The sequence below is a fragment of the Lepisma saccharinum genome, chromosome 2, assembly GCF_977018435.1.
Source record: "Lepisma saccharinum chromosome 2, izLepSacc3.1, whole genome shotgun sequence".
NCBI lineage: Eukaryota > Metazoa > Arthropoda > Insecta > Zygentoma > Lepismatidae > Lepisma > Lepisma saccharinum.
The window spans coordinates 108,622,047-108,649,273 of record NC_139230.1 but is presented as its reverse complement, the minus strand read 5'-3'; the positions used below and the strand labels follow the sequence as shown (position 1 = coordinate 108,649,273).

Below are 27,227 nucleotides of genomic sequence, written 5' to 3'. Positions count from 1 at the left end.
GCAAGAAGAAACATCGCAATGTGATTCCGGACGTCAGGTCTTGGACTGTGTATTAGAGTTTATTTTTCTATGTTATTAGAATATAAATAGTATCCTGAGAGAGATTTCATACTGAGGTGACAAACCACAAGTGTTGCTTGAAAGCGAGCAGTCAGTATTCAATGCAGCCTTTCGAACCATAGGGACACAAGCTCTGACTGCACCATTTCCTCAAGGAGATTTTAGACTAAAGCGACATGCGACACGTGACAAACGATACGAGGATTTCACACCAAAGCGACACGGGTCCTTCGGTCCAAGGCAACTTTCATACCAAAGTGAGACGCGACACATGTCGCTTGGAAACGAGCCAAGCAAGAGCAACATTTCCCATTGTAAAGGCATGATGGGCAGCACAGGCCAGCGTTCGCAGGGTGGCGACAGACCTGGAAAACCTGGAAAACCGGGAAAAGTCAGGGAATTTGAGGTGTCAAAAAAAGTCAGGGAAATGTCAGGGAATTTTGTCTTCATTGACTTTTTTAAATTTTTTTATTTAAAGATATCGTTATGAAACTCTGCACGGGAACAGAAAATTGTTATAACTCGGGCACTATGGGAGCAATCTACTTCGAATAAGTTTTGTTTTGCAGCTAAGACATAAGCACATGCAAACGTGTACAATTCAGAACGCCGGAACGAGGAAGGGGGTTTGAGGGGCTCGACCCCCGAATTTCAATAGAAAAAACAAAAATCTGACGTTTGCCCCACTCTTCTCCCACTATTTTGGGGAGAAGGCGCAAACTTTAGTATTCTTTTCAAAGAATGGACATTTCTCAAGAGAATGAAACATGTTTCATGTTCTTGGGTGCCATACAAGTAGAATAATAAGCCAAAATGTGATTTTTTTAAAATGAAAAATATGTAATTTGCATTTTTGGAGGAAAATTGTTATAACTCGGGTACTATGGGAGCAATCTACTTCGGATAAGTTTTGTTTTGCAGCTAAAACATCATAGCATGCAACCGTGTACAATTCAGAATGCTGAACCGAGGAAGGGGGTCTGGGGGGCGCGACCCCCGAATTTCAATAGAAAAAACAAAAATCTCCCACTATTTTGGGAAGAAGGCGCAAACTTTAGTATTCTTCTCAAAGAATGGACATTTCTCAAGAGAATGAAGCATGTTTCATGTTCTTGGGTGCCATACAAGTAGAATAATAAGCCAAAATGTGATTTTTTTTTAATGAAAAATATGTAACTTGCATTTTTGGAGGAAAATTGTTATAACTTGGGCACTATAGGAGCAATCTACTTCAGATAAGTTTTGTTTTTCAGATAAAACATCAGTGCATGTAACCGTGTACAATTCAGAACGCCGGACCGAGGAAGAGGGGCTGGGGGCACGACCCCCGAATTTCAATGGAAAAAAAAATGATTTTGCCCCTACTTCCCCCGCTATTTTGGGTACAGAGCACGAATTTTATTATTGTTTTCAAAGAATGGACATTTCTCAAGAGAATGTAACGTGTTTCATGTTCTTAGGTGCCATACAAGTTGAATAATAAGCCAAAATGTGATTATTTTTTTTACGAAAGAGATGTAATTTGCATTTTTGGAGGTAAATTGTTATAACTCAGGCACTATAGGAGCAATCTACTTCAGATAAGTTTTGTTTTTCAGATAGAACATCAAAGCATACAACCATGTACAATTCAGAATGCCTGACCGAGGAAGGGAATTTGGGGGAGACCGACCCCGAATTTCATTGAAAAAAACATAAAAATCTGAAGTTTGCCCCCTCTTCTCCCGCTATTTTGGGTATATGGCGCAAACCTTAGTATTCTCTTCAAAGAATGGACGTTTCCAAAGAGAATGAAACATGTTTCATGTTCTTGGGTGCCATAAGTCAAAATGTGAAACACTGTTTTTTTACTAAAAATAGGTAATTTGCATATTGCTCAGAAAATTGTTATAACTCTTGCACTATGGGAGCAATCTACTTCAGATAAGTTTTGTTTTGCGGCTAATACATCATAGCATGCAACCGTGTACAATTCAGAACGCCGAACTGAGGAAGGGGGGGTTTGGGGGCGCGACCCCTGAATTTTAATTAAAAACTATAAAAATCTGGAGTTTGCCCCCTCTTCTCCCGCTATTTGGGACGAAGGCGCGAAGTTTAGTATTCTTTTCAAAGAATGGGCATTTCTCAAGAGAATGAAACATGTTTCATGTTCTTGACTGCTATACAAGTTGAATAATAAGCCAAAATGTGATTATTTTTTTTACGAAAAATAGGTAATTTGCATTTTTGGAGGAAAATTGTTATAACTCGGGCACTATGGGAGCAATCTACTGCGGATAAGTTTTGTTTTACAGATAAAACATCAGAGCATGCAACCGTGTACAATTCAGATCGCCGAACGGAGGAAGGGGGGTTTGAGGGCGCGACCACCGAATTTCAATGAAAAAACATAAAAAACTGAGGTTTGCCCCCTCTTCTCCCGCTATTTTAGTGAAAAGGCGCAAACCTTAGTATTCTCTTCAAAGAATGGTCGTTTCCAAAGAGAATGAAACATATTACATTTTCCTGGGTGCCATACAGATTGAATAATGAGCCAAAATGTGAAACTCTGTTCGGAAATGTGGCATGGATATGTTGCGGAGAGGGGGAAGGTTGGTCATCAATATGAATTTCCCAGGCTTGCTCCAGACCTGTGTGAGAGTTTCCACCCAAACATAAGAGTATGAATGTCCAAAAAGCACATTCATTTCGTAATCAGCACCATTATACCATATGGTATCATCAGGCCAGTACGACCTTACTCTGATGATAACATATGGTATCATTGGGGGAGTAAAGGTTAAGCCTCTAAATATTACGTGCAAAATGCATTGAATTATCATTTTTTCTTGTCCATATGGGAGTAGTAAGGGGACTTGTCACGTAGTAAAGCATTTTGTTGGGCAAACTGAAGGAACATGGAAACAAATAGGTTCCATTGATACATACGATTTTTGTTGAATATCGCCACCTGACAAAGTATCTCACTACAACATGCGACAGAAATTGCATGGACTGCAAATATGATGCTGGAATTTTATTACCCTCCTGGCTCACTTCACCTTATTTAATGTAGCAGTGCTAATGTAGGTCTTCTTTCATCATCCTGACGTATTACTGGTTTCGCACAAGTTAACATACGTTTACAATGACATTGCACTATTCTTAGATATCAAGAAGAATTCAACCAAACGGGATATATATTGAATACTATCACGAAAAAGTGAAACATAAACTGCATTGGTGAAAGTTATAAAAATTGGCAAGAGCATGCTCCCAACCTCAAATTTACTGTAACACTAGTATTGCATTGAAATTAACGCCACTCTCTGTCCTGTCTGTTTAAACTCATGAGAGATGGTCATTAATCTCTCACAGGGTAAGGTTAATATCCAATATTATGAAACAAAATACTAATAATAAATACGTAAATATTTTAATATCATATTTACTAGATTCATTCAGTCATAAAAGCAAATCACTTTCTTCAAGGATTGACTTTTCTCTACCAGCCCTGCTAAATTTTCACTTTCCATCTACTGATTTATATGAGGGGTGGCCAGAAAGTAATTTCCAATTAGTAGGGACATTGATTTTTCGCAAACGCCAAAACCGTGAAAAATGGTAATTGCTGCGAAGTTATGTTTAGGAATGTGCAGTGATGTCTGGACACATTTTTCGCCCCTTCGAAATATCGAAATAATGCGAATTTGGCATAAAATGCGAATTGTTGGCATTTTTAACGATTTTTTAAAAGAAATGTCCTTAAAAAAATGAAAAATTCCATGAAATCCAACATTCTTGTCTTTTCTAGGCCATGTTTATGTACATAGAACATGCAAGTTTTCCAACATTTTACTCAAGAGTAAATTGTAGGGTTATACGTACATGGAATAATTCTGATAGACACATTAAATCATGTATTTCCCACAATTTTTTCAACTTCTATCAAAACCATTTGCATCACAGAGCAAAGTGGTAGGGTTCTAACAGGAGATCGAGTGCATATCTACCGTCACAAGGGAGCCACATCTTCGTATTTGTCACAGAAGATATGTTTTGAATTACCAAGCTAAGTGTGCACCATCGGCATTTGTCAAGCGAGTAATAATGGAGCTCAGTCGTTAGGGCATCTGACTAATATGCGAGAGACCCGGGGTCGATCCCCTGCGGGGGAGAACTGGGATGTTTTCCACATATTCAGACTGCTCCGGCGCCAGCATAATATGAAACTGGTACCTTGAGGAAACTTTGAGGGATAAAGGTAGCCAGGACTGTGGTGCTGATCACATCACTAGCCACCTTCAGCCGTGATCAAGAAAGTGTGGGACCCTAACTCCACACCCCTATACACCTTCATGGAAAAGTGCAGGGGAGCACTTTACTTTTACTTCCTCAAAAACCAGTTCCAACATATCAAACTGTCACGAAAATACGTAGACCATGTGACCTACAATTTAAAATAATAGTTTAAAAGCACAATGAAGTATTAAGTTTCGGTATATTTGGCAGATAAATGTTCTAAAACAAAAACGCGAATCTTGGGAAACATAACACTAACAAGTCAAAAAAAGATAATGCCAATTTTTGGTGCTATAATATATCGATATCTGTCACGTGAGATTGATTGATTAAAATTTTTTTGGTGCGTCGCCACTTATGGTCATTATGCACCCTTCAGTATATACGGGGGAAATTCCATTACCTAAAATCCTTACCTTAAAATTTAAAAAAAGATGTATGGAAAATAATTTTCTCAAAACAACTTTCAACATATCAAACTCTCATGAAGATATGTAGGCCATGTGAAACAGTAGTTTAAAAACACCGTCAAGGTATAATTTCAGATATTTGCCAGAAAATGCGCTAAAATAAAAATGTGAATTTGGGAAAAATAACACCGTATAGTAAAAACTAAAAAATAAGAAAATACACCAATTTAGAAAAAAACTACAAAATATTAAGGTCCCTACCGATTAGGCATAAATAAAACAAGAATATCAGTAGTAATTTATTGCATTAGTAACAGTGAGTCCTAACTTAATTTTCGGCATAATCACCATTGTTCTTCTGGCATTTGTCGTAGCATGTCACTAAATTTTGTATGCCCATGGTATATGTGTCTGACAAACAAAGACTGGAACTATCTCTACCGCAGTGTAGCTGTCAAATTCTTGCCCTGCCAGAAACATCTTCAGTTAAACCAGGAGATGAAAGTCGGTACATTAAAGGGCATGGAGTGGTCCAAGATCTCTCACCTGAAGTGATGCAAAGGGCCTGTGTTGTGCTGTATGGGGTTGTGCACATTCGATTGGCCTTCCGTGAATTGTCTGCAACATCGTCTGACCATACTATCGTTCACGACGTCCGGTCTGCACACCTCACACAATTGCTGGTGGTTCTGTGCCAAATTCCGAGCGTGCAATGTAGGTTACATCGCAGTCTGTGGGAGACTGTATGAAAGCTGCAATCTTTAACCTAGAACTCTCCTAAAACGGCTGCATTACGACTATTACCATTTACAGCTAAATGCCACTTCTTCCTGCCTGCATGTGTGTGTGTCGCTCTCCGACCACTAGTGCTGCGTATAGACACCATTGGAGCTTTTTTCAGGATTCCCCTCGTATATGAACTTTCAGAAGCTTTTATTATTAGTGTTTTAATGTGTGGTTAGCTAAATCAGTAAATCAGGTACCTATACAATGCAATTCTATAAATTCCTTGCATTAAATTTCTAATATCTACATACCCTTTTCGTCAGCATTAATGGTATAACTGCATGTTGTCAATTTCACAGTACTTCACTTGGATATACTGTACTGAAGCAGAAATCCCATTGATAATGTAAGGAAATATGACACTTTATTTTGTTCGATTCAATTGTTTCACTTATATGAAAGAGTTAAGTTGTTTGCTTTACAGAGAAGAGGGAAGTAGCTTTATGCATTGAAAATTGAGTCCACACTCATGGTTCTTGCAAGCAGAGGCTTCCAAACTTCAGTGGAAATATCAACATATAATACCGAGAATGGATAAGGAGACTGATAAATTACAAATTGTATTTCTTAATTATTCACTCTTCACTCTTATCTCATTTAGTCGTAACTTTAAAAATAATCAAGTATTTTATTTTAAACTTACTGGGTACAACAAAATTCCGTAATTCTTCCTTAGCTTGTGAATTGTAATAATTTTCCAAATTCACTATTTTGCAGTTTGAATTCAAATCATAGAGAATAGAGGAATTTAGTCAATTTCATTGAAGATAATATTGGTGCTTAACAAATCCATGCCTGGATCTGTATGAGTTTATTATTTCAATTTACAAAAACATCGCTTTAGTTTAGTTTGTAATTGTCAGGGAAAAATGTAAATTTTGTCCTGGAAAACCTGGAAAAGTCAGGGAATTTCATTTTTGCTTGTTTGTAGCCACCCTGGTTCGGTTGGTGGAATCGAAATCCTCAAGCGATAAGTGTCACGTGCTGCTTTGGTGCGCAATATCCCTAAAGCAAGACATTCATTGCATCGTACATGCGTGAACAACAAACCACAGCAACATGTTGCAAGCTATTGAGGAAATGGCCCAGTTTGAGCGACACATAAGAGACAAAGCGACACATGTTTCTTATCGTGTCGCCTAGATCTGTTGTTCGCACAATTAGCAGCTAACACTTGCTAATAGACTGAAGTGCCGCTTCAAGGCTGTCACTTGTCACTTAGTTGGGAACTCCCCCTGTAGCGCGTCGCTTCTGTCTGAGCACCCTTCCTTTAAGGAGCTTTCCGACCGAAGTAACAAGTAAAAAAAAAAAAGTAAGTAAAGTGCTCCCCTGTGCATAGCACCATGCCATGAAGGCGTATAGGGGGTGTGGGGGTAACACCCCACACTTTCTTGATCCGGTCGTGAGTGGGGGTGATGTGATCAGCATCATGCTCCTGACCACCTTTACCCCCCAGGTACCCATGTTATTCGATGCTGGGTGGGTGCCGGGGCCGCTTCCATCGTTAGAAAAGTTCCCGAATTTGAACCGGCCGGGGATCGAACCCGGGACCTTTAGCATGGTAGTCGGATGTGTTACCGACTGAGCCACCACAGCCACCCAAGTAACAAGTAGCATGCGAATACGACATATGAACGTGTCGTTTGCTGTTTCGACCCTCATGTGCAATGAATGCTATTTTACAGTCTGGAAGTGTGTGTCGCTAGTGTGACAGTGTAAACATCCCGTGCCGCTTGTCCCATTGGTCTGAAAGTTTCCTTACAATCATGTCGATGGCATTAAGGACGTTTTGTTGGTTTCCCCTTGTCGTTTCATGCAATCATCGTTATCATCATTGCCGTGATGAGTTTAAAGCGGAAGAAAAGATACAGTAAATATAAAAAATATAAATTCTTCAGTGTGTATATCTTTAAAAGAAATGATGATGATGATAATTATGAACCTAATTCATACACAAAAATATAGTTGCCAAGAGCATTCCACGCATATTTTTTCTCCCGTATTATTAATGAAAGTATAACGATAACAGGACGTGGTCGACTGTATACAATGTTCGTTAATATCTTCGCGACCACTGTACTAAATATCATATCAATTATCACATTCATAGAAATGCTTCATGTAAATGAATCAGACGTTGCAGCGAAAACTCCATTTACTTCCATTATAAGCAGACGAATACCATGCACCGAGACCAACACCAGTGCCTCTAGCGGTATCATATTGGAGTGGAACCAGCCAGAGATACCAGAACCGTGCCGTTTTCCACACTACGTTATTCAAGGTGCTGTACTTTAGGATTCAGATTTTTAAGATATGTTGTTTATTAATTGTACCTATAAAGAGGACAAAAACTGCCAAATTTCAGATTTTTTGCTTCATAGTTTTTGAGTTATTGACTTTCAAGAAAGCAAAAATCTCAAAATTTGACGACATTTTGAAATCTTTAAACAGCTGTAGATCAAAAACTATTTGACCTAGAAAGCTCAAATTGGTGTCATTCTCTTCTTCTTTTAATGGGCTTTAATTTGAAATGCAACATGGCTGTGCTATTTTAAATTCGTAATTTTTATAAATCTAGAAAAAAAAATTGGAAATCTCAAGAACACCCTCTTTAATTTTTTTTGAAGACATCAATTGACTGTTTGTGTGCAAATTTTCATAATGGGATGGTAATGGATTCCTATGGAAATTAATTATTTTGTATTGTAATGCCTGTGAAATTTGCTAAATTTGTTGACTTCGATGTTAAAACCATAAGAATAAGCTGAGTGGTTGATGTTGAAGTCTTCATATTAGTCTGTTTTATATTTTTTGGACTGCAAATAACATGGAAACACCTAAAACTTTTAATATCAGGTAATCATAAATCCTGAAATTTACTCTTAAATGAAGATGAACTCTACATTTTTCATAATGCAGGAGAGTTGGAGGAGAAGGGGGTAGAAATTTAATGTGTACATGTGCAAGTTTTAAGTAAATCAGCAGCTGCATCAAACTCGTTAGTTCGTATATTTGTGTTTACATTTTAGAATAGGATGGAAATACACGGTCTTAATAACAAAAAAATATATATGCGTAAAATATTCATAATAAACTAGACAACCATTTTTATCAACCACAGACCACACATTCATTAATTTAATAGCAATTAATTTCAATTAATTCACTTCAAAGGCATCACTTTGAGCGTATAAAACACAGTTACTTCACTGAGCATTTCACAAGAGACAACTAACTGTACAATGCTAATTAGGACATCCCTTGTTGAATGACCATCTTAATTAGCACCGCCAAAGAACACTATGCTGAAACCCTTTTAATTAAGTTATTGGACTATATTATGTAATCCCTGGAAACACATATCTGGCTGGTGTAATGTCCTGCGGTGGTGTCCTGCCTAGGGCTGTTGGCACTCACACACACACACACACACACACACACGTGTTTACTAAACTTCAATGTCTGCCTTGTTCATCCACTAAGCTGTCTATTGCAATCACAAAACTGTTCATCGCAACTATCACAAAACCTCTCACAACTCTCTATAAACCGTCTATCATCACTGTTCTGCAAAACTGCCCCTTCCTCTCCACCAGGGTTTCGGAGCGGAGTGCGGAGCATACTAAAAGAGTTCTCCGGAGCGGAGTGTGGTACGACAGCACTCCGATCCGGAGTGGAGCAGTTCGACTTGTTGAAACCCATGCTCCGCTCTGGAGTGTGGTGCTTTTGGCAGCATGCTCCAATCGGGTTAGGAGTTATTTTTACACGAATGCTGTAATGCAACTATGAATAATGGGAATGTGCAGTTCATTAAAGCTGGCTTCTGTGACGGAATGGTTATAGTAGAACCACATGCAAAAGAGCCACTCCTGTGCACTCTAGTGGTTTGTCTGTATGATCGTAATCCCAATTGGAGGAGAGGGACAGAGTGGAGCATGCTTCCTTATGACCTAGGTAGAATGGGTGAAGGGGGAGGTGCACGGGGATTTTTGGCCGAAACTTTTTTGTTTGTGGTCGCTCTACAGCACAGCACCCTTCGATCTGGGGGTGGTTCAAATCCCGGCATGGGCTTGTACAATCTTTGTGTGTGTCCCTTAATCAATTTAATCATAACATCACTTATCCCCATCTTCGCGATTAGCCAAAAGCGACAAAGAAGAGAACTAAAATGAACCAAATCAATCAATTAATTATGCACATTAAGCATTGGCAAAACAATACAAGAATGCTGTTTTGGCTCAATAGAGACAGAGCTATAGTACGTAAATTCTTTATTTGATGTCAGTTGAAATATGAATTACATAAATAGTATTTCTGTATTGAGTTGTACTATTTTGTATTGTGACTCTTAGATATAAGAATTTGAATGTTATGTGTTGAATGCGTTACAAATCATTTCAAGCAATTACTTTTCCTGGTTTACGGAGTTGTCCGACAAACCAGCTTCGTCTTGTTCCATATTCCATGCTCCTTGCAGGTGACTGACAAGAGTGCAATCAACTGGCGCATTGTCTTGTGCCCGTGTCAAGAGGGGAGGATGGTGAAACTGGTACTTAGCTGTTTATGCTTTCATGGTTGAGAACTTCGCTGAGCTGCACGTTACGTCAGATTTATCCACATATGGAAGAGTCATGACCTTTGCCAGACAGATCCAGTGTTGCCAGTTGTATTAGAATTATGCTACACCAATTCTGGCTAGATTGTTCTCTTTTAAACATTACTTACGCGTGTTGTTGTTCTCTTCACTGTCATAAAAAGAAGCATTTTAAAGCTGTGTTCTCTTGTATCATTACATGCATATTATGTGTGCTTGTCAATGGTGATATATGGACATTTTAATGAAATTTTTCACTTCACTAATACATGGACGTCTTCAGGATATTTTCCAGGAAGAGACAAGCAAGGTATTTTTCCAAGGGGGAGGGTGGGCGATGACAATGAGGCAGAATTTCCACATAATTGTATTACTCCCTTTAAAAAATTGCTTCAGTTTGATGTTATCATGTTCCTGCAATCCCCTTGCAATAATTAACATATATTACTGTGACTGAAATGAAATTATACGTGTGAAATATGTACTTTTTGATTAACTTTCATTTCCGGGTGGCGTGGCCCCGGTTGGCCCCCTCCCTTCCGGACGTCCATGTGTATGGAGAAATCATTCCAGCCAGTCTCGGTTAATGGAATTATAAGGTGAGAAGATTTATTGAAATCAATATACAAGAACAACATAGAAAAATCCTTATATTCTATGCACCATAAGCCTCGATAATCTATACTGAAGTAATGAAATGAAGGAAATCATGCCGAGTTTTCATTTATATCTGCTCAAGTAGGAAAGGTGCTCAAAAAGAATTACAAAAATATATGTAAAAGTATTTCGATGAAGTTATTTCTATAATTGTAATAAACAATGACCAATTGTCCTTTCAACTAATTATAAGTTTCAGTTTGTCTTTTCCTGTTCTATTAACTTTGCCTTGCCTTCATACTTATATTTCTGATGATCTTTAATGCTAAAGAATTCCTATAAAAAAAATAGGACACCGAAACTATGGGAAAGAAATATACCGTGATACAGAAACAAACACCAATGCCATTACCGTGGCTCAAACCAGCACCTTTTGTCATTGAGAGGTGTACTCACATACACCAGCTCGCAGGAATATTGCACATGGAATTCGATATTCATGTGATGTTGAATACCCAGTGATTCTTTCTTTCATATAATAGATGCTTATGAAGTGAATACATTATTAGGACTTTGCCAGATTTCAGAAGAAAAAAACACACACATATACGTGAAAGATATGAATAAGAGGTTGTTCATTTGGAAATGAATTTCCAAGTTGTAATTTTTATGCTCTTATGAATAGATGTAAAGGAAAGTGTTAAAAAGAATTATCAATGTATATTTGCTTAAGGATTAATTTATCACAATATACATTGCAATTGTACATTCAACATATGTTGAAACGCCTTTTATTATGGACTTTTGGTGGATTTAGGACTCAACAACATGCTGTCGAGAATAGACCTATAGTTTAAATCTACCTAAAGTGGGATTCGAGCCACTATGTCCCTCCACCGGGTATCGAACCTAGTGCCCCTTGGTCACAAGGCGACGTTGTTACCACTATGTTATAGGGGCACAGTGTGCTACATGATATTTTTTTTGTCAGTACACATTCATCAATTCTCTCATTACCATCATCACGATTAGCAAAAAGTGGACAAAATGCAATGCTTAGTAACAAAAATCAAATCAAATACCATCAGTGAGGCACGTATTCTTAGCAGTCCTGTTTTTCAAAATGAAACCATAAAATTCAGGACATGCCCCTATCCAAGTTGGTAATATTACATTTTGTGTCTATCATGGTTATTAAGGTTTGTACATCTTGTTTCGACTTATCTGCTGACTAAACATTGTTCATTACTGAAAATTTGCTTTCAGTTTGCTGTGCACAACGTAGTCAATAAAAAATATTTATTTTATACATATACGCTTTCTGGCTTTCTAGTCTCAGAAAGTTAAATATAGCAGCATTACATTCGTTGTTTTTTCAAACTGTTCCAATTTTTTTAAAACCACCATGCCGATATCCAGGTTACTACTTACAAATTTTAAATGTTAGATATGGCAACCAGACATTTCTCTCTTTTATAACTTCACTATTTTGTAATTTTTGCAGTAGTATATATAACCAATGAATACCTATTTTAACTTTGTGCCTTTAAAATTAGAAAAAATCGATAACAACCCTGTATTTCATACTATTTCAGGGTGGCGACAGACCTGGAAAACCTGGAAAAGTCAGGGAATTTGAGGTGTCAAAAAAAGTCAGGGAAATGTCAGGGAATTTCGTCTTGATTGGCTTTTTTAAATTTTTTTATTTATTTATTTATTTAAAGTAGGGATGTGACGAAGCTGAAAATTTACCAATGCCGATGTACTCACCGATAATTTTTGGAACCGATACCGATGCCGATATTTAACCGATTCCGATACATAAGATTATTAAACAGAAATGGGATGTTATTTTCAGCATGACAAAAATAAATTTGCTATGTACATTTCTATTGCATACCATATGTATATACATATATATTCTCAAGAGATGCGAATGTACATTTGCATCTACAAAATGTTATATGAACCTTTAAGAAGAACATGGATTCTCAAGAGATTAAACATTAGTACACAAGCAGTTTTTTGGAATGCAAAACGAATTCCTGTTCTGCCAGATTCAACTTCAGAAACACGAGATTTGGAAGCACTTCAGGAAGTAACCTACTTCTTCTCTTATCTGAAATGTGTTCAGCAACACTGAACACTCAATCACTGAATATTGATGCAGCAGGTATGCCCAAGTATTTTTTCAGCACTTGCTTCAGGTTTGAATATTCATTTTTGAATTTCCAATACAACAGCAGATCCTGGTTCAGCAATGTACTGCTTTATTTCCGATTTATACGTAGTTAGGCTGATCCTCTGAATGAGTTTGCATTAATTTTATTACAAAAACTCTACAATAATGACGAATCATAAACTAATTTTCAATAAATCTTACAAAACTAGAATATAAAACTTATTAGAAGGTAAAAACTCTAGTATAATCTGTTCCGGTTTAAATATCGGATTTTTGCCGATTCCGATACCGAAATTGGTTGGTTGGTTTGTCTCGTCATGGCTTCTCGGCGGGAATTTTAAATACGAATACTCTTTGTAGGAAAATTGTTATAACTCTGGCACTATGGGAGCAATCTACTTCGGATAACTTTTGTTTTGCAGCTAAAACATCAGCGCATGTGTACAATTCAGAACGCCGAACCGAGAAAGGGGGTTTGGGGGGCGCGAACCTCGAATTTCAATGGGAAAAAACATAATAATCTGGAGTTTGCCCCTCTTCTCCCACTATTTTGGAGAGAAACCGCGAACTTTAGTATTCTCTTCAAAGAATGGATATTTCTCAAGAGAATGAAACATGTTTCATGTTCTTGGGTGCCATACAAGTTGTATAATAAGCCAAAATGTGATTTGTACGAAAAATAGGTAATTTGCATTTTTGGAGGAAAATTGTTATAACTCGGACACTATGGGAGCAATCTACTTCGGATCAGTTTTGTTTTTCAGCTAAAACATCATAGCATGCAACCGTGTACAATTCAGAACGCCGGACCGAGGATGGGGGGTTTGGGGGCACAACCACCGAATTTCAATGAAAAAAAAACTGGAGTTTGCCCCTTCTTCCCCCGCTATTTTGGGGAGAGGGCGCGAACTTTAGTATTATTTTCAAAGAATGGACATTTCTCAAGAGATCTTAACATGTTTCATGTTCTTGGGTGCCATACAAGTTGAATAATAAGCCAAAATGGGATTTTTTTTACGAAAAATAGTAATTTCCATTTTGGAGGAAAATTGTTATAACTCTGGTACTATGGGAGAAATCTACTTCGGATAAGTTTTGTTTTGCAGCTGGAACATCAGAGCATGTAACCGTATACAATTCAGAATGCCGGACCAAGGAAGAGGGTCTTGGGGGTGACCCCCGAATTTCAATGAAAAAACCCACAAAAATCTGGAGTTTGCCCCCTCTTCTCCCGCTATTTTGGGGAGAAGGTGCAAACCTTAGTATTCTCTTCAAAGAATGGACGTTTCCAAAGAGAATGAAACATGTTTCATGTTCCTGGGTGCCATACAAGTTGAATAATGAGCCAAAATGTGAAACTCTGTTCGTAAATGTGGCATGGATATGTTGCGGAGAGGGGGAGGTTGGTCATCAATATGAATTTCCCAGGCTTGCTCCAGACCTGTGTCAGACCGTATGGGAGTAGTAAGGGGACTTGTAAACAGATGGAGGGGATACGAGCGTTTGGGGCCATCCGATAGTTGTCGGATGTCGTAGTAAGGCATTTTGTTGGGCAAACTGAAGGAACATGGAAACAAATAGGTTCCATTGATACATACGATTTTTGTCGAATATTGCCACCCGACAAAGTACCTCACTACAACATTCCACAGGAATTGCATGGACTGCAACATCCAACAAAAATCACATGCATAAACAAGAAAAGCTTTAGACTGCAAATATGCTGCTTGAATTTTGTTACTCTTCTGCCTCACTTCACGTTATGTAATGTAGCAGTGAATACGAAGGTTTTCTTTCATCACCCTGACGTATTACTGGTTTCGCACAAGTTAACATATGTTTACAATGACATTGCACTATTCTTAGGTAACAAAAAGAATCCAACCAAATGGGATATATATTGAATAGCCAGGAAAAAGTGAAACATAAATCTGCATTGTTGAACGTTATAAAAATTGGCAAGTGCATGCTCCCAACCTCAAATTTAATGCAACACTAGTATTGCAATGAAATTAACACCACTCTCTGTCCTGTCTGTTTAAACTCATGATAGATGGTCATTAATCTCTCACTGAGTAAGGTTAATGTCCAATATTATGAAATAAAATACTATTAATAAATATGTAAATATTTTAATATCATATTTACTCAAATCATTCAATCATAAAAGCAAATCACTTTCTTCAAGAATTGACTTTTCTCTTCCAGCCCTGCTAAATTTTCACTTTCCATCTACTGATTTATACGAGGGGTGGTCAAAAAGTAATTTCCAATTAGTAGGGACATTGATTTTTCGCAAACGCCAAAGCCATGAAAAACGGTAATTTTTCGCCCGTTCGAAATATCGAAATAATACGAGTTTGGCATAAAATGCGAATTATTGGCATTTTTAGCGATTTTTTTAAAAAGAAATGTCCCAAAACAACGAAAAATTCCATGAAATCCAACATTCTTGTATTTTCTAGGCCATGTTTGTGTACATAGAACATGCAAGTTTTCCAACATTTTACTCGAGTAAACTATAGAGTTATACGTACATGGAATAATTCTGACAGCCACATTAAATCATGTATTTCCCACGATTTTTTCAACTTCTATCAAAACCATTTGCATCACAGAGCAAAGTGGCAAGGTTCTAACAGGAGATCGAGTGCGTATCTACCATCACACAGGAGCCACATCTTCGTATTTGTCACACGAGATATGTTGTGAATTACCAAGCTAAGTGCGCACATCGGCATTTGTCGAGCGGGTAATAATGGAGCTCAGTCATTAGGGCGTCTGACTACTATGCGAGAGACCCGGGGTCGATCCCCTGTGGGGGAGAACCGGGATGTTTTCCACCTATTCATACTGTTCCGGCACCCATCCAGCATCATATGAAGCTGGTACCTTGAGGAAACTTGGAGGGATAAAGGTAGCCAGAAGCATGGTGCTGATCACATCACCCCTACCTTCAGCCGTGATCAAGAAAGTGTGGGGCTCTAACTCCACACCCCTACTATACACCTTCATGGAAAAGTGCAGGGGATCACTTTACTTTTACTTCCTCAAAAATCTGTTCCAACATATCAAACTGTCACGAAAATATGTAGACCATGTGACCTACAATTTAAAATAATAGTTTAAAACCACAATGGAGTATTACGTTTCGGTATATTTGGCAGATAAATGTTCTAAAACAAAAACGCGAATTTTGAAAAAGGTAACACCTATTCAAAGATAATGCCAATTTTTGGTGCCATAATATATCGGTATCTGTCACGTGAGATTGATTGATTTTAATTTTTTGGGTGCGTCGCCACTTATGGTCATTATACACCCTTCAGTATATACGGGGAGAATTCTGTTATCTAAAATCTTTACCTTAAAATTAAAGAAGAGGTATGGAAAATAACTTTTCCAAAATGACTTTCAAGATATCAAACTCTCACGAAGATGCATAAGCCATGTGAGTTACAATTTGAAATAGTAGTTTAAAAACACCATGAAGGTATAATTTCAGATATTTGCCAGAAAATTCGCTAAAATAGAAATGTGAATTTTGGGAAAAATAACACAGTTTAGTAGAAAATAAAAAAATAAACCAATTTAAAAAAATATATATCAAGGTCCCTCCCGATTAGGCATAAATATAACAAGAATATCAGTTGTAATTTATTGCATTCGTAACAGTGAGTCCTAACCTAATTTTCGGCATAATCACCACCATTGTTCTGGCATTTATCATAGCATGGCACTAAATTTTGTATGCCCATGGTATATGTGTCTGACAGAAAAGACTGGAACTGTCTCTACCGCAGTGTAGCTGTCAAATCCTTGCCCTGCCAGAAACCTCTTCAGTTAAACAAAGTCTGTACATTCAAGACCAGGGCTGTACAGGGAGTGGTCCAAGATCTCTCACCTGAAGTGATGCAAAGGGCCCTTGTGTACTCAGCTGTATGGGGTTGTGCAAATTCGATTGGCCTTCCGTGAATTGTCTGCACCATCGTCTGACCATACTATCACTCACGACGTCCGGTCTGCACACCTCACACGATTGCTGGTGGCTCTGTGCCAAATTCTGAGCGTGCAATGTAGGCTACATCTACATCGCAGTTGGAGGGAGACTGTATGAGAGCTGCAATCTTTAACCTAGAACTGTCCTAAAACTGCTGCATTACAACTGTACCAGATTACAGTTGCATGCCACTTTTTCCTGTCTGCATGTGTGTGTGTCGCTCTCCGACCACTAATGCTGCGTATAGGCACGATTGGAGCTTTTTTCTGGATTCCCCTCGTATATGAACTTTCAGAAGCTTTTATTATTAGAGTGTTCCTGTTTTAATGTGTGGTTAGCTAAATCAGATACCTATACAATGCAATTCTATAAAATCCTTGATTTTAATACCTACATACCCTTTTCGTCAGCAATAATGGTATATCTGCATGTTGTTAGTTTCACAGTACTTCAGTTGGATATACTGTACTGAAGCAGAAATCCCATTGATAATGTAAGGAAATATGACACTTTATTTTGTTTGATTCAATTGTTTCACTTATATGCAAGAGTAAAGTTGTTTGCTTTACAGAGAAGAGAGAAGTAGCTTTATGCATTGAAAAATGAGTCCGCACTCATGGTTCTTGCAAGCAGAGGGTTCCAAACCTCAGTGGAAATATCAACATATAATACCGAGAATGTATAAGGAGACTGATAAATTACAAATTGTATTTCTTAATCAATCACTCTTCACTCTTATCTCATTTAGTCGTAACTTTATAAAAATAATCAAGTATTTTATTTTAAACTTACTGCGTATGACAAAATTCCGTAATCCTTCCCTAGCTTGTGAATTGTAATAATTTTCCAAATTCACTATTTTCTGGTTTGAATTCAAATCATAGAGAACAGAGAAATGAAGTCAATTTCATAGAAGATAATATTGGTACTTAAGAAAACCATACGTGGATCTGTGTGAGTTTATTATTTCTATTTGCAAAAACATCGATTTAGTTTAGTTTGTAATTGTCAGGGAAAAATGTAAATTTTGTCCTCGAAAACCTGGAAAAGTCAGGGAGTTTTATTTCTGCTTGTTTGTAGCCACCCTGTATTTAAATTTCCCTGTTTGGCTGTATACAAACAGCATTCCGATTTTCGAATTTATACCTTCATAATATTAAACCAAATGTGGCAACCCTACATTTTTTGTTTTGCCTGTTTTCAACTTCCTAGTGTCAGGATTTTAAAAATGTTAGACATGACAACTCTGTATTTCAAATTAAAATGTTTCCTATTTGACTGTGTGTATGATAACATTAATATGCAGGATTGTGATTTTCAACTTCATACATTCAAAAGTCAAAAAGTTAAAATTAGCAACCTGAATTTCCAATTACTTTAAACTTTCTCCTTTCGCTACATTCAAAGTATCATACATAACCATCGTAAAAAAAAAGTTAGATATGGCAATCATGCATCAGGAATTGTTTTGCATGAACACCTGTCTGCCTGTCTACCTTCCTCTGTATGTACATGTTGCTTTGCCTTTCCTCTATGTGCTCTTGGCCTTTGGAAGGTCGAATGAATTCTCTGCAGTAGTTTGTTACTCGAACCAATATTCTGGAATAACTCACTTCTCCCGTCGTGTGGACTGTAACGTCGGGCCGATATGCCAAAGCGCTTAGCACAAACCAGAAGTCGAACCAAAATGAGTTTCAGTCGCGATCCCTGGTGGCAGAAAATGAGAGAGTGGTTCCATTCTCTCAACTTATAAAACCACAGGTGGCACACTTGCTATTGAAATATATTATCTCAGAAGTAGTAGTAGAGTAGTAAAAGTGATAATGAAAATATTAATAATAATATGGATAGTATTATTGCTCTCTTCACCAAAACAGTCCAGTGAAGATTGGAACTTACCCTTGCCTCCTACACACCCCTGTAGGCAGCAAGGGTAAGTTCCGATCTTCACTGGACTGTTATGATCTTGTCGAAGGCACATTTCATAACCAACATTCTTTTTCACATGCTTCTCACCCCTTGCTATGATAAGCTAACAGACTGGAAGAAGCTACTCAGCAGCCTTTTGGACAACCAGAAATGTTTCAAGTAGAGACTGCCACCAAAGGAAAACTGAAATTTCTATGTCTACCTCCCTACTCCCGCACCTTCAACCCACTAGCCGCTGCAAACGTTGAAAGGTTGCAACAAATTGTAATATTCACGTCACAAATTTTATTGAAACAACAATACAATCTATGCATTTGTGTGTGTGTGCAGAAGGAGAGGGGGGGGGGGGTGGAGATTGGATGATGCATTAAAGATTACCCACTATCAGTTGCTACCCAAGTTCCAATGTCACCATATATCACTGTAAACAATGAAGAAATACAGCAAGTTATTCCTCCCGAGACTTGTTCCTTTTCTGTTATGACTTGTAAAACTGACTGGAATACTTCGATATCTTATCTCTCATCAATCATTATATTGTATTAAGAGGCATGATTTAAATACTTTTTATTCGTCAAATACCTGTAAGGGGGATCTCAGACCAAAACAACAAGTGACAGGTGACAAGCGACAGTAAGGATTCACACCAAAGTGACAATCAAGCAACATGGTCCCTTCTGTCTATAAGCAAGCATTCACAGCGCATGCATGAACAACAGGCCGAGGCGACATGATGCACTTTATTGAGAAAATGAACCAGTCCGAGCAACTAGCAAGGGACACTTCAGTCTGAAAGCTCCTCAAATTTTAATAACATACATTTATATTATTAAGGTTGTGTTACACCATGAGATTTGTTTATAAAACTAAACCAATACATTATTATTAAAAGTGATAAATATTATAAATTTCCATATTATATGCAGTTCAAAACTTATAAAATAGACTAATATGAAGACTTCAACAACTTCAGGTTTTATAAAAATTACAAAATTGAAATAGCACAGCCATGTTGCATTTCAAATTAAAACCCATTAAAAGAAGAAGAGAATGACACCAATTTTAGCTCTCCAGGTCAAATAGTTTTTGATCTACATCTGTTTAAAGATTTCAAAATGTCATCAAATTTTGGGATTTTTGCTTTTTTGAAAGTGAATAACTCAAAACTTATGAGCCAAAATAATCTGAAATTTGGCAGTTTTCGTCAACTTTGCTGGTACTACCAGTGTACCAAAAATTATCAATTTCTGAGATGTCAAGGTTCAGACCATTGGTTGATTTGACCTGGACTGACCAGATAGAGAAACTCTTGAGGTTATATCTGAAATTAACATCAAGACATTATTAAAAGTTATGTATTATGGTGAAATCAACATTTGAGTTTTTGCAAATTGGTGTTACTTGTACTTGGTTAGTGGCTTGAAACTGTTAAATTGGCAGCCTATATTTTTTAAGATGGTTGGAGATTAGATTCAAAACTACATAGTTTGCTTATCTGTGCCATGACTTTTTGGAATGTTTCTAACTCTATGTTGTACTGTGTAAAAATATTGCTGCTTCTGAACCCTGTCTAAATCTAATTGAGATTATACCATCACTTCCATTTTATGCATGTTTTGTTTTGCTATGTATAAAGTATTCTCTTCTTATCACAAAATGATGCATTAAGGTTAAACATATCCATAATTCAAAGTATTTTATTCTATTTACTTTTAATCCTGCAAGCCTAAAAATATGATATCTGAATTTTATATAAGCCTTTTTCCCCAGTATTGGATGCTCAACATACAAAAATGTTATTTTGACAAATGGAAATGTAACATTTTATCGTTAAAAATGTTCAGATTCTGGTTAATATAGTAAATGGCATTGCCAGCACATTTTCCTCGCATGTGTGTGATTTTCCTCTGGGTGTGATTTTTGCAAGTGAAAATCTGAATTTTTAGGATGCCTGTTTAAATTAGAAACATAGACCGAAGGAAGAGTAGACTTGCAATAAAGTGCAAAATTTTGTTTCCTGTTGCACTGTGTCAGGAAATTAAAATTTTATATGTAAAAATATGAATGTAATTATTTGTCTGTTTCAATTCCACAGATAGAAACACGACCAAGAGTAAGATCTTTTGGGGAGAAAGATAATTCCATGGATGGTGCTGTTAGTGCTTCAGTTGTTAGTATGTTGAAATCTGAAGATACAATTGTGCTCAAAGTTCATGGGATATCACAAGTTGGTGAGCATTAACATTGTGGTAGTCTTAGTTTTTTGTAGAACTGTAGATTCAACAATATACAAATCCATGAAGAGAAAATACTGTCAGATGCTTCATTCAATTTATTGGAATTTATGTATCTGGGGAAGCACAAAATCTCCTTAACCTTTAGGTGCTCGATGGTCTCGATTGAGACGCGATCGAGATGCTCTTAGGTAACCCTCAGGTTCTTTTACATATTGTTGTTAACACATGTATTTAACAGAAATGATTGTTGCACTTTTTTTTCATGAAAATGGCGGGAAAAAGGAGACTTCTTTTTTGCATCTTTTTTCAACTAACTAACTAACTAACTCTGTAGCCTTCTTAAACCCGAAGGTTCATGGCTGCAGCAACACAGGCCTTCCATCTGTCCCTATCTTGAGCAAGATCTATATACTCTTTTCCATCTCTACCAAAATCCTTTAGGTCCATCTCAACGTTGTCCCTCCATCTTCGTCTTGGCCTTCCTATAGGTCTCTTACCATCAGGTTTCCCAACAAGAATCCTCTCCCATTCGTGCCACATGGCCTGCCCACCTAAGTCTTCTTGATTTAATTATTCTAATAATATCTGGACATGAATACAAATTATGTAGTTCTAAATTATGTAACCTTCTCCACTCACCTATCTCCTCATCCCTTTTAGGTCCAAATATTTTCCTAAGGATCTTATTTTCAAATACTCTCAATTTGTGTTGCTCTTTCAATGTAAGGGACCAAGTTTCACACCCATATAATACTACAGGCAAAATTACTGTTTTGTATATTTTAACTTTTAGTTTCTTAGATATTAAACGAGAAGACAAAAGTTTATGAAGAGAGAAGTAACATGCATTTTCTGAATTAAGCCTACTTTTTATTTCCTCTTTAATATAATTTTCATTTGTCTTTTTTCAAGGGAAAAATTTTGCCGACAAAGGAAGGTCGGCTTTGTTGTTCTAAAGCAATGCATTTCCCTCACCCCTGGAAGTTTGTTTATCGGTACCCGAGGTAAAATATAATGTTTTCCATCCTTTTTTTCAGGGGGGCAGGGGGAACCCTATTTTTTAAAAAAAAAATGATTTGGGGGATTCCCCCTCCCCCCTCCATATATATGCCGAATGTGCATAAATTTTATATCTTCTGAATCTGTGATTCATTTTGCATACAATGGTATATGTGGGGCGTTACCCCCACACCCCCTATACGCCTTCATGGCGTGGTGCTAAGCACAGGGGAACACTTTACTTTACTTTACTTTTGGTATATCATTCATCTCTAGGGCAATTAGCCTCTGAGCTAGTGTCATTTCAAGGTAACACTGCATTTTGAAGCTTGAATCAGTGGCGTGCTGACCATTCCTTTTGGAGGTACAACTCGCGTTACATTGGTCATACGATAATAATGCAAATATTTTTGTGTTCCTTACATGCCAGTGATAATTTCCATGTGCATGTCGACACTCTCATGTACTTTTTTCTTGGGGGAGGGGGGAATCCCCATTTTTCCAAAATTTTAGAATTTTGGGGGTTCTTCCCTCCCCCGCCCCATATATGCCAAATTTGCATAAATTGTATATAGTCTGAATGTCAGGTTCATTCCACGTACAACGGTATATCATTCATCTCTCTAGGGCAATTACCCTCCGATCTACACTCATTTAATTGAAACTCTGCATTTTGCTCAAAATCAGCTCAGGCAGTAAGGGTTACCTGTGAAAATGGCCTTGGGCTCCTAAAGGTTAAATCAAGATTTTCTTAAGAAAAAAAATAGTAGTGCTGAACAATTTACATTCTTGCTAATAATGTGAAGTCAGATACTATATTTCAGCATGTTAGTAGAGAATAATATGGAAAACTTAAACATGAGGGATATTGATAGAGAATGTTTGTGACTCTGAATGTTAAAATTGGAATCAGAGGAACTTACTCAAACTTTGACATTGTCAAAAATTCTCACCTGAAATTTCCCATCCTAGTAATTGAACCTGGGTCTCTCATGTGGCAGTCAGGCACCCTACTCACTGGACCACCACTGTGTGTGTATGTGTGTGTGTTTGTGTTAAATATAAGCTGGAGAGGAGTGTCTCACAGCTTCTTCTATCCATCGTTCACAGTCCCTCCACTCACATAGGGTTGACAATTTGATGACAGCACCAGAGGGTTTTCCTCTTCTTGGATGAGGTATACTCTCTGCTGGTGCTCAAGTTCCATGTTGCCACATGAACATTTTCTGGACTTAGAAATATTTCATGGTGTTCAGATAACTTTTTGAGAAGTGTACATTTCTGCTCGTTTGAAATGCACTGTTTAAAACAGGTTTTTGATTATATTAAGAAATTCGACCCTTTTGAATAAACACACAACATTCATACTGTATTGTAATTCATATGTGTTACATATTTGTATTCATATACAAAAGGAGAAAACAAGATTGAAATATCAACAGTTCCTTTGTAGATATGATGTGAATGTTACACTTCTCCCACTTGATGCTGGGAGAGTACATGCCTAAATTGTCTCCAGGAAATTATATCTGTCACTGTTCCATCTGATGGTCCATGATTTGAAGACTTAAAAAATTCAAGCAATGATTGTGACTGAAGGGAACAGGGAAGATTCACCCTTTTCAGTCAACACTGAGAAACTATACCAAAACTCTTTCTGGCTTAAATACACATTTTTGTGTGGTATTGAGAGGCCTATCAGGCTCCTGCGTAGCCAAATGGCTATCAGCCTCAACTTTGGCACAAGCAGTCTTGGGTTTGATTTCTGGTAAAGTCTCCCAATATTTCAGTCTTGACCCAGCATTGTGAGGACAATTGGGGAGCTACTTGATTGATTGAATTAGGCTATTTTTCGTCGCTTGTCTGCCACTTTTGCCTAATCGTGATGATGTTGATGAGTGGTGATATAATGAAATTGATGAAGGAACACTCACAAAGAACACCAGTGTCCAGGCTGGAATTTTAACCCACTATCCCTGGTGTCCAGTGGCGTCTTCTGACCCTGAACTTCAGGCGTTGGCAAAGAAGGAATGTTCACCCCTCCCCCTCTCATTTCTGTGAACCAATATTACAAATTTTCTGCGTACCTTTTTGGTGTAATTTTATAAATATTTAGAAAAACATTAAATTACATAAATTATTTTAAGGTAGTGTCTGCTGCCACGTTCTTTTTCTGCTGTAACCTCAAAAAAGATGCACGTGGCAGTAGACTCGGTCTTTGTTTTATCGTGATTTCATCATGCTATGTATGCAATTACATCTGTAACACATACTGTGAAGTTGTAGCGATTTCTTTCACAAAAATATTTTAAGATTAGGTCCCTCAGCATTCTTCTAATTATAAATCTAAATGCTCTCATAGTTAGGTTAGGTTCTGTTAGCATTAAAATAATATCGCTAAATGCTTTCTAAAGAAAAAGGTTCTAAATTACCTGTACATTCATTCCCACTAATCATAAACTAGATTTGTAACATCCTCTTAGCAGACGAATTACGTGGCAGGAGCAAATTTGATGCTTATTCTTACTGCTGACACGTGCGTGGCAGCAGACTCGGCCTTATTTTAAATGAAGTAAATACATCATTTAAAGTATTAGTATATTTGAAGGATAAGGAGAAAATTAATGTTCAATACTTCGCCATACAATTAATTTTTTTAAAGCACAAGTTTGCAACCAGAGGGGTTGGTGGAACTCCCATCACCCCTACAAAAAACACCATGGACATATGAATGACCCGTTCATTGAAAAATCGCTAAAATGCGCATTCCCGGTTTTTCCCCTTACCCTTCATTTATCCTTCCAAAAAGTAAATTGTGAAAAATCAACTGCTCATTACTTACAGTTACTTGAATTCATTACTTACAGTTACTTGAATTCCAGCTCTATTATTCTTTCTTTAGAGAGAAATGCGCTGATTCACAAAATTCGGATTTATCCCCTTTTCGCAGCTTAGAAAGTAATCCTTTCTCGATGGAGATAATTTAAATTCGTCATCCAGTTCTGAGTTTGAGTAGATCGGCAGAATGTGTGGATCCTCTTCAGTGATGAGAACGATCTCTCGACAGATGACGTCGTGGAAGGAATTGTTGCAATCAACATTGCTAATTTATATATTTCCGTAAACACACCCCCTAGATTCGTGTCCAGTAGATAATTTACAATCTCAATTGGTGTTTTCTCTGATCCTTCAGTGGAAGCATACCAAACAAAGTTCATTCTGTAGTTTGGTTAAATTAAACAGACTGCCATAAATTTCCTGCAATTTATGTACACAAGATGGTGAGGAAAGTTTTCTCTTTTATTCAAGTAGCCCCATTTTGTGGGATTTAGCAAATCAAAATATTGCAATTTTTCAAATGATGCAAATCTAATTGTTATCTGGTTGCTGATATTATCAGTGATTTCAAAGTAAAGCCTCCGGCAGTGGTCTTTCTGTGATTCGTTGTTCAGTCGCCTCCTTTTCATTTCAACAAGCTCTTCCTCTTCTACTGCACCAGTTATAGAATTCCATAGTGTTTCGAAATTCTCACTTTCCTTTTTCAGCTGTTGTTGAAATTCAGTTATTTTATTACTGTAATACAAAATATCAACATTTTTAGACTGCAATATACTGAATAATACATCTGAAAAGGCAAGCAAGTTGGATAAAGCCTTTTTCAAAAATATATTTTCGAAATCGTTCAGGAAGCTAGAAAATCCTCTTGGAGTCATTGCAGTCAAATGATCATCAAAGTCTCCACATTCACTAACATGTTCAAAAAACATAAGCAGTGCTTCTCTGTTGTCAATGACTGTCCACACTAGCCTAGAGGTAAAATTCCATCTGGTAGGAGCTAATGACGGGAGCTTTCTGGACATGAAAGCAGAAAGTTCGTGTAACCTCTTTGGAGAATGAGGTTTAAGTGATTTAAGACCACAAAAGAACACCTTAAGCTCTTTGTTACATTCTAACGATTGTTGCAGCACCAAGTTCATGACATGAACATAACAATGCGTAAAAGAAAGCTTTCGGATAATTTTCCAAAACTTTACTTTGAAGGCCATTCAAATGAACACTCATTACAGAATATCCATCGTATGTCTGGGCAATTAATTTATCCCCACACTTATATTTATCCATTATTTCAGTCACGTGACTAAAAAGAGCTCATGCAGTTTTATCGGCGCTCATGTCATGAAATCCAAGAAATCTTTCAATGACTTTTTTCTGTTAGACCGAAAAAATACGTAACACTGTTGACACCTGAGATTTTTTGCTAATGTCTGATGTTTCATCGACCATGATAGCCACAAAGTCTGTGTCTTGAATTTCATTGTAGGTTTCATCTCTCAGAACATCCAAAACTGAATTTATTAAATCATTTTGAATGCCTGCCGAAGTACCGCGAAAAACTGTAGAATTTAATAAATGTTCTTTTAATGAAGGATCAAACTCGGCACTTGCAATAAGGAATTCCATGTAATTGCCCTTATTTAGAGATGCTGCGTTTTCCTCATGGCTTTGGAATGGCAGCTCTTGCTTTGCTAAATAGCAGACGGCGTTAATCAACCTCTTTAATATTTCCCTGTTCTCTTTTACTTTTTCATTGTGTAGCTCTATTTCAGCTTTTCGTTGAGTATCCAAAAGAATGTCAATTCTAGTAGGGGTGGCAACAGAACTACTAAATTTAAAGAAACTATAAAGATGCAATTCAGACTCGCTATGTTTTCTCACTGCAGTATTGAGATGATTCAAATCCGCATACCCTTGATAATTCCCAACACCTATTTTAGTCTAGAATAATAAACATGTCCAACAGTAAAATTTATTCACCACATCACACCCGCAAAGCCAGTCTGAAATTTCATAGAGCTCTTTTCGAAAATGTCTCTCAAAACCTTTTCCAGCACCACTTTTTCCTTTAACACATGTTGACATCGTGAGATTCGGACATATAGTCGACCATTGTCAATCACTTGTTTCTTCTCTGAATACGAAAGCGAAGAAAATGAATTATTTAAATACTTTTGCACATCACTTTCACTATTCTCCATCTTAAAATAATCACATCACTTCACACCACACGTTTAAAAAATAATGCACAACAATTACGAGCAAAACAACGCGGAACGCAGGATGAATGAAGCCAAAGCGTTGGAAACAAATA

At 37.2% G+C, this 27,227-nt stretch overlaps 1 protein-coding gene across 1 annotated transcript in view; it reads left to right on the top strand.

The window, feature by feature from the left end:
- Positions 1–27,227, top strand: part of LOC145984107 (KICSTOR complex protein SZT2-like) — a 324,200-nt gene that overhangs the window by 25,435 nt on the left and 271,538 nt on the right. The window contains exon 4 of the mRNA XM_083117530.1: positions 20,938–21,073. Coding sequence (XP_082973656.1) covers positions 20,938–21,073 — 136 coding nt within the window. The remainder of the gene's footprint in view (positions 1–20,937; positions 21,074–27,227) is intronic.